Consider the following 8,441-nt stretch of genomic DNA (forward strand, 5'->3'; position numbering starts at 1 on the left):
ACAAATGAAGCATCGGACAGGGGACCTGATAAAGCCCACCATCCAGCGACATTATCCAGCGTGACTCGGCTGGGGATTGATGTTGGATAGACTTGGTTGTCGGCAAGCGCTGGGTAGGGAGAGACGAGCCGAGAACATGGAGATAGGTAGAGATTAGAGCGGGCAGAAACACCAGGGGGAGTGGGGGAGGGAATGTGTTCACGCAGCACACAGGCAGAGCATGAGTCACTTGACTGAGCAGCGTCGCTGCGTACAAGGCAAAATCAGGTAGTCCGGTGTTTAAAATTCCACTCCAGAATCTTAATTGGTACTTTACTGGACATCTGTATATAAATGTTTTGTTACAACTTAAACCTACAGACGTAATATTATTGGGTAATTCATTGTATTATACAAGTTCATCTTTTTACTTTGGTATAATGTTTTAACATTAAATAGTAAAGTAAATCGGCTAGCGTATTTTTAATCTTTGCCCAGGAATTCCCAGTGGTCCAATATTTACGTGAACCATACTGTACCACTTTTGCCGTGAGGTAGTAAACAAGTCCCGGAAATGTTTATGTGTAGCGGTCTCCCGACCTTTAAACAGAGGCTGGGGAATATAACACTTGCCGATCCGAGCCACACACACTCAGCAACTCGACACAGCATTTGGTGAAATAAGTAAAGACAAAGTTTAACACGGTTTTTAATACGGCGTCACTGATTGCGCTAAAATTAAATTGGCGCAATTTTTGTTTCCCACATGTGACCATTTATAATTTACTGTAAGCATGGATAATAAAGTTTAACCACTTGACACGATAGACGATTCTTTATTTTTTATTGTACGAATGCTAGAATCGTTTTTTTCCTGTATCTGCGGCCTGCTTCTACAAAAGACAAGCTATCTGTAAGTAAATCTAGAATTTTTATTTTGTCAATCAAACTCGGTACTTTGCGATTCATATTCGGTTTGAAGTATCACTACGGCCTTTCTTTTTAGAAGACTTTGACCACAGAATCGTGTGTAACCGCACACACTGCACTTACTTTGTTACGGACACTGACGAAGCAGATACTGTGGCTGACACCACGAGACTGGCAGCAGCAGCTTGTGTGCCGCACGTGTGTATGGCGGCGTGTGGCGCGCTCGTAGGCCGTGCGACAAACTGTGCGCGGCACGCGGAAAAATAAAAACAATTCAACATTTAATATTTATCTTTAAAATTTATTATTTTTATTTTTCACCCGTGTTTAGTGGAAACTGCGGATGCAAAGTCCGCACAAAGGCGGGCCGTCTATACTGTGCGTGCTTGCCGACCTATTAGAACACAGGCGGTGTTTTATGCCTTCTGACCTTGGTCACATCGAAACATCGCGGTTATGCAACAACGCGGGTAAAAGTTATGTCCCCCGACAACCGCGTTAAATAGGGAGTGTACCCGTATTTTAATGTTATGTTTGTGCTCTAGGGAAAATCTAAATCTGTTTATCTGTTAACTGATTTGTTTACATAGCCGCTTTTATAAGAGGTGTGCATAACAAATTAAATGTTTACATATGGCTGTGTGTTTTAAAGTTATGAAATTAAGAACCGGTTTTATATAAAAGTGTTTTAATGTTGTTAAGTTTTAAACGTAATAACAAAGGATCCAGCTGCTTGCAACAGCAGGCAGACAGACGCGCGCGCGCGTGTTGAAGGTCACGCCTGGGCGGGCAAGCCAACCTGCTGACTGACGGTAAATATGTTACCACTTATCTCCCGTTACACTGTGCCATGTTTTCTTTATCTAACGTATTCGGTGGTAGGCTTAAAAAGATAAATGATATGACATATGCATTTTCAAGTATTATTCTACGCATTTATATTATGTAAAGATTACTTCCCTACACATCTTGGAACACATTAAATAATTTAGCCTTATATTTATGGGGACTAATGCTTCAGAATACGCGATTTCGATTAACACGAACATTTTTAGGAACGAATTAGTCGTGCTAAGTGAGGGATTGGTGTATTACCAAATTCACAGTACGTCCTCAAAAGAAAACTAAAAAGCAATAATATACCAACAGAAATCAAAGCATTAAAAGAATTCATAAATAAATCAGGACAGCTACGAGGGACTGAAGACATCAACTGGCAAGACGAAATTAGACATCTAACACAAAAATACGGCAAACTTACATTAAAGTACAACACACAAACTAAGACCTGGGAAGAAATTATCATAAGAAACTAAACATACCGGATAGGTGGGCACCTCACTAGGCAGAAGAGGATGAAGAAGGACCCCCCACCCCTCCAGCCAAGCGTTCGTAGGGAGCGAGCCAGCCGCACATTTTGACATTTATAGTTTAGTAGTAGTAGTAGTGAGTAGGAGTAGGAGTAGAGTAGAGAGGAGAGGAGGAAAGAAAAACAATGTCTAAAACACCAGAGGCTTCGCCATTTGCGAGAAGCTCTCGTATATCCAGGACACCACCCTAAACAATAGAGTCCTGAGTGGACAGATTGTTTTTTTTTTTAGGGTGTCCGGGCTAATAGCTGCCTTCCGATCGGGGAAAGCGGGACCCTTCAGGCACCTTTCCCCAATCGGACCTCCAGAGAGTTCCAATCCCGGCTCCAGGCAATAAATCAATCACAAATAATCCAAACTTTTAACCTTTAAAGTGGTTTCAAATATTCAAAATTTAAAAATTAATTTTAAATATTCTTAATAAAAAGTCTTTAATTTTTCTCTTAAACTCAGTCACAATTTTATTTTACAAGAGAAACATTAAAGTTAACAAATAATTCTGACACCCCGGAAGGCTAAAGCTACGAGGGGTTAAGATTTTCATTTCTTTCTTTCTTTCTTTCTTTCTGTCACTATCTACTACTAGTTGCTGTCATGCTGTGCGAGGAGTAAGAGGTGCTTTGGTGTCGCTCCCGAAAACGCCTGGTTTTGGGGGGGAAGAAGTAGCCCAGCAACCCAAAAACGGATACCTGAGCCTGGTGAGTGCCCACCGTCATCCCCAAGAAGAAAATTTTCGAAAATTTCAATTAGGCCCCAAGTTAGAACTTTTTTTTTTCAAATTACAACAACTCCGTCAATTTTGGACCATCTTGGACTTTAAACATACAGAAAAATCAAGAAAAAAAAATCTAGTTTCATTTGATATCAATAACTTTTCTACACAACCAACAGAATTCTTAAAATTATTTTTTTTAAATCATACAGTGTTAACATATGGACTCCAGCCAGCTCTGAGCCCCCTCCAGGCCCCATTGTTCTCGGCAGGCGCCTGTAAGGAGGTCAGGGAAACGAACAAACAAACACCCGCCAGCCTCAGAACACAAAACACCTGGGTGAAGTGCCGAACTCCAGCAATGCAGTAGGGGCTTAACTCCACTTTATCGGACCTCAACAAAATTTTACAAAGTGATAAATCAAAGAAATCTAAAATTATTTTACTCTTTGGACTTTTTACATAAATCTAAAATTTAAGAAGATATCCTCACAGAACTGCTATTTTCTAAAAGGCCTTAACTACATACATTAAAGCATCGCCATTAGTATCTGCAAGAAACAAAGTCAGGGTTTTCAAAAGGAGAAAAAATTCAAGCATTTTTCAGTAAAATCAATAGTTTAAAAGTTATCAGTACATTTAGGCCCCGCACAGAAACAAATCTTCAAAACTTCAAAATCAAAGAAAATTCAAAAGGATGACATAAAAACCAACAAATATAAATTTATAATATAAAAATTACCACAGAACAAATTTAATTACACAAGGGTGTAACTACTAAAATCTAGATATCTCTTCAAGAAAAAATAAACTATATTCAGAATAAAATTTAATATTTGGCTAATACAAAACAAAGGAAATAAATCATGGATGACATTTATGCATTATATAAAATTATCACATCAAAATTCAAAAGGAAAACCCATAAAATATCACAACTGATACATGAAAACACACAATCTTCAAGAAAACAGCGAAACGCAGAAAGAATTCAGAAATTAATAGAAAGGAAAAAATTAGAAAAATCAACCACACAAAAACCACAACTAGCAAACATCGATCCAAAAACCATACACAAAGATTTTGAATTCAAACTTCAGGCATCACGCCTGGAAAATCAGGATAATCTGGCCGCCGCGATCCAATACGTTATCATCAACACAACAACTTCTGGACCTAATATACTATTACCAAATTCACAGTACGTCCTCAAAAGAAAACTAAAAAGAAAATAATATACCAACAGAAATCAACGCATTAAAAGAATTCATAAATAAATCAGGACAACTACGAGGGACTGAAGACCTCAACTGGCAAGACGAAATTAGACATCTAACACAAAAATACGGCAAACTTACATTAAAGTACAACACACAAACTAAGACCTGGGAAGAAATTATCATAAGAAACTAAACATACCGGATAGGTGGGCACCTCACTAGGCAGAAGTGGATGAAGAAAGACCCCCCCCCCCCCCCCCCCCTGCCAGGCGTTAGTAGGGAGCGAGCCAGCCGCACATTTTGACATTTATAGTTTAGTAGTAGTAGTAGTGAGTAGGAGTAGGAGTAGAGTAGAGAGGAGAGGAGAGGAGGAAAGAAAAACAATGTCTAAAACACCAGAGGCTTCGCCATTTGCTAGAAGCTCTCGTATATCCAGGACACCACCGTAAACAATAGAGTCCTGAGTGGACAGATTGTTTTTTTTTTAGGGTGTCCGGGCTAATAGTTGCCTTCCGATCGGGGAAAGCGGGACCCTTCAGGCACCTTTCCCCAATCGGACCTCCAGAGAGTTCCAATCCCGGCTCCAGGCAATAAATCAATCACAAATAATCCAAACTTTTAATCTTTAAAGTGGTTTCAAATATTCAAAATTTAAAAATTAATTTTAAATATTCTTAATAAAAAGTCTTTAATTTTTCTCTTAAACTCAGTCACAATTTTATTTTACAAGAGAAACATTAAAGTTAACAAATAATTCTGACACCCCGGAAGGCTAAGGCCCTCCTCACACGGGGATACTGAAGTTGCTTAGATACCGCGAGACTCGGCGACCGAGCGACTCGTCATGTAGATAGGCATGGCGTCACTCAGACGGCGATACTGGAGTGGCGGAGACTGGAAGTCGTAAGCAACGTAAATCCCGGCGACTCAGCATGCTGGTCTCCACGCTACTCCAGTAGCCTACGCGGCGCGATACTGTATTGTAGCGAACAATGGGCGAGCAGGCGTTTAATATCAAATTTGTAAACGAAGTTGAGAAACACCCAGAACTCTATAACTACAAGTTGAAAGGGTATTCAAAAAAGGATGTGACTGACAAAGCATGGAATGATGTCGCAAAAGAAGTGCAACTCACAGGTAAGTTGACAATATCTTAAACAACAATAATTAGATATAAAATATCTATCATAATAAACTAACTTGTGAAAAACCAAAATGTATATGTAAACAGCATGTTTTATATTTAGTATCTCACAAATACATTATTAGTAAAAGAAATATAGTTTTTATACAATGGTTATTCGTCCTTCGAAGAAATACCTTATTCTAAAACGTTTGTAACGTATAAAAATTACTTTCTATTGATATCTTTTCTTGGTTCCCAAGGGAATTACGCATGGTTTTTACGAACTTCGATAAAACTTACCACATGTTCAAAGTTGTTGTCATACTCACAGTAACCTACAAAAACACATGAAATACTTTAATACCTAATTAGTTATTGTAACAGTATTTCCACTGCCATGGAACAGAAGCCCGGGGTGTTAGAAAATAGTTTGCCAAGTAATTCCGCACTTCATGAGCAGTAGACCGATCATGTAACGTTAGGTCTTCTAGTGGCTGTGGATTGATGTTGGGCGTTTCTGAGTTGCCAAATGGTTCACCAGCAAAATATTTAATACCTTCACTTTTCCGAATGAAGTTGTGAAGAATGCAGACAGATTTTATTACATCAACCACTCTTTCCGTAGTTCGGCAGCGAATAGCAGTGTTCAACACTTGGAACTTTTCTGCCATCATTCCGAAAGCGCACTCCACTGTTTTCCGTCCTCTGCTCAATCTGTAATTGAATATTCTTTTAACATCATCAAGTGTTCTCTGAGGGTAAGGACGCAGCAAATATTGTGACAATGGAAAGGCCTCATCTCCAACAAAGTAAAAAGGAAAGTCAATCTCATTGTCGTCATCTGGTAATCGTGAAGGCGGTGGTATGTCTAGTCCTCCATTTGCAATCCAGTGTTTGACAGCTGATGCGCGAAACACTCCTCCATCGCTGTTTCTACCTGCATAGCCAGTTTCAATAAGAGTGAAGAAACCATCTGCATCACTGCTAGCCAGCAGCACTATTGAGTGATACATTTTGTAATTAAAGTTACTTGAGCCAGTTCCAGGTAATTTTTCTATTCGAATATGCTTACCGTCCAATGAACCCAAGCAATTGGGTAAATTCCACAGTGAATAGAAACGCTGTGCTATCATTCTCCACTTTTCTTCTCCTGGGACAGGCATGTAGGACTCTTTCAACGATTCCCAAATTAATTTGGTAGTTTCTCGTATGATGTTGATAACTGTGCTTTCTCCTCTAGCAAAGTACATCGACAGCGATACAAATGTACCTCCTGTTGCCAAATACCTGCAACAAAGTTAAATTAAATTTTACTTCATAATACATTCCCCATGTACCATTTATATATTTTTTCTTCAAATAATAAACATATGTTGTATATATCTGGATTATACTTAATACTACTTCACTTTTGTATTTGTTTTTTGTTTACTGTAAATTAGTTAGGAATTCATCCATTGCAACGATTTATATTTATGTGAACAATGTTGTTTGTTTTCAGTTAACGAATGCAAAGAAAAATGGAAAAATCTCCGTTCAGTTTTTGTCCGTCACATAAAGCCACCTCCAAGTGGTTCAAGTTCCAAAAATAAGAAACCATATTATCTATCGGAGGCAATGAAATTTACCCTACCATTCATAAAAACGCTTGGTACACCATCGGGGAATTTGCCAGAAGTCATCAATGAACAAAACCTGGAACACAGTTCATCTGACCCAACACAAAATACGGAAGACGTTGCGGCTGAAGAGGAGGAATATATCTCAGATAACGCAATACTAACTACAACACCACAACTTTCCCTTCCTTCACCTATGCTGCCAAATACTGACTTCTCGCAAGAACATGCTCATCATTCCCAACAAATGACTCATGATCCCTTTTCCAACCCAAAAGATAATTTATCAAAGCGTAAAAAGCAAACAGTGACGGAAGTGGACAAGTCCTTTATGGAATACATGAATGCAAAGAAAAGGAAACTTGAATCGAATTCAAACGATGATAGGCAAGTAAAAAAGTCGTTTCTTCTAAGCCTTTTACCAGAAATCGAACCTTTGACAGATGCACAAATGAAATCATTCCGACGTAGGGTTCTGCAGCTTATTGATGACATCACGAATCCAAAAGACATGCACCAACACGTACCAGCTTACCAACAGACCCCAACTTACTCCTACAGTGTTTCCACGCATTCATCGTTGGCTACAGATAATGCTTCAATTTGTTCGTCGCCTGGAAATCAAACTATTCCACAGAAAGTACAAGATACTGAAACGCAACAGTATTTTGAAGTCATCCAAGAGACTTTACAATATGAGCAGGAACATAATGTGATGTGATGTTTTGTTGGGTGTGTAAACATATAACTTTGGTGTACGTGTTTTTATCTCTATTATGTTGTTTATTTTTGTGTTTACAGTCATGATTTGAATGTTTGTGTAATGGGTATTCTTTAAATAGTTTATATATATACATTTTTTCTTTTGCAGTACATTATTTGAATGTGTATTTCTTAGGTATATTTGAATTAAACATTGGAATGAATTTATGCATAAGATATGTTTATACTTTCACCTTTCAGTTGACTGGAATACTTGGGTATAAATAACTTTAGATTATTTAACCTGTTAACGTTAAAGTGCACATTCTTAAGATCCATACAACAGCCATTTTCCACAGATAAAATAAGTAATTGCGGCCTCAAGTTAAAATGCATACATTGTTTTTATTCGCCAAGCATCAGTATATACGTTAAAATACTTGGAAAGAAATAGATTTGTGTTGAAGGGAAACATTTAGAAGTGCCTTAACAAAAATTCGTAATAATTTGTATTTCTTAACTTACTTACCTCAGAGTTATCAGCAATCGTTCACCGGGGCTCACGCATTACCTCATAGTGGTATCCCTATAATACATCGCAGGTGTAACAATTTCCGTTAACATTTGGTAAGTCTCCTTCGTCATTCTGTAGAAAGCGATGAATTTTGAGTCTGTCTCTTGCAATTCTTTGGCCGCGACAAATAATCTACAATTAATGTTCCTTTCTATATATGGATGAACCCACAATCTTTTCCTACTTCGTTTTCTATAATGTTGATAATA

The 8,441-nt window shown here is 38.1% G+C and overlaps 1 protein-coding gene across 1 annotated transcript; it reads left to right on the top strand.

Annotated features, from left to right (window-relative positions):
- Nucleotides 1–4,972: 4,972 nt before the first annotated feature.
- Nucleotides 4,973–7,831, top strand: LOC134536637 (uncharacterized). Its single transcript, XM_063376439.1, has 2 exons — nucleotides 4,973–5,348; nucleotides 6,839–7,831. Exons 1-2 carry the CDS (start codon nucleotides 5,204–5,206, stop codon nucleotides 7,675–7,677), a joined length of 984 nt encoding a protein of 327 aa, XP_063232509.1. The 5' UTR covers nucleotides 4,973–5,203; the 3' UTR covers nucleotides 7,678–7,831.
- The last annotated feature ends 610 nt before the right edge of the window (nucleotides 7,832–8,441 follow it).

This window comes from Bacillus rossius, chromosome 11, assembly GCF_032445375.1.
Source record: "Bacillus rossius redtenbacheri isolate Brsri chromosome 11, Brsri_v3, whole genome shotgun sequence".
Classification (NCBI taxonomy): Eukaryota; Metazoa; Arthropoda; class Insecta; order Phasmatodea; family Bacillidae; genus Bacillus; species Bacillus rossius.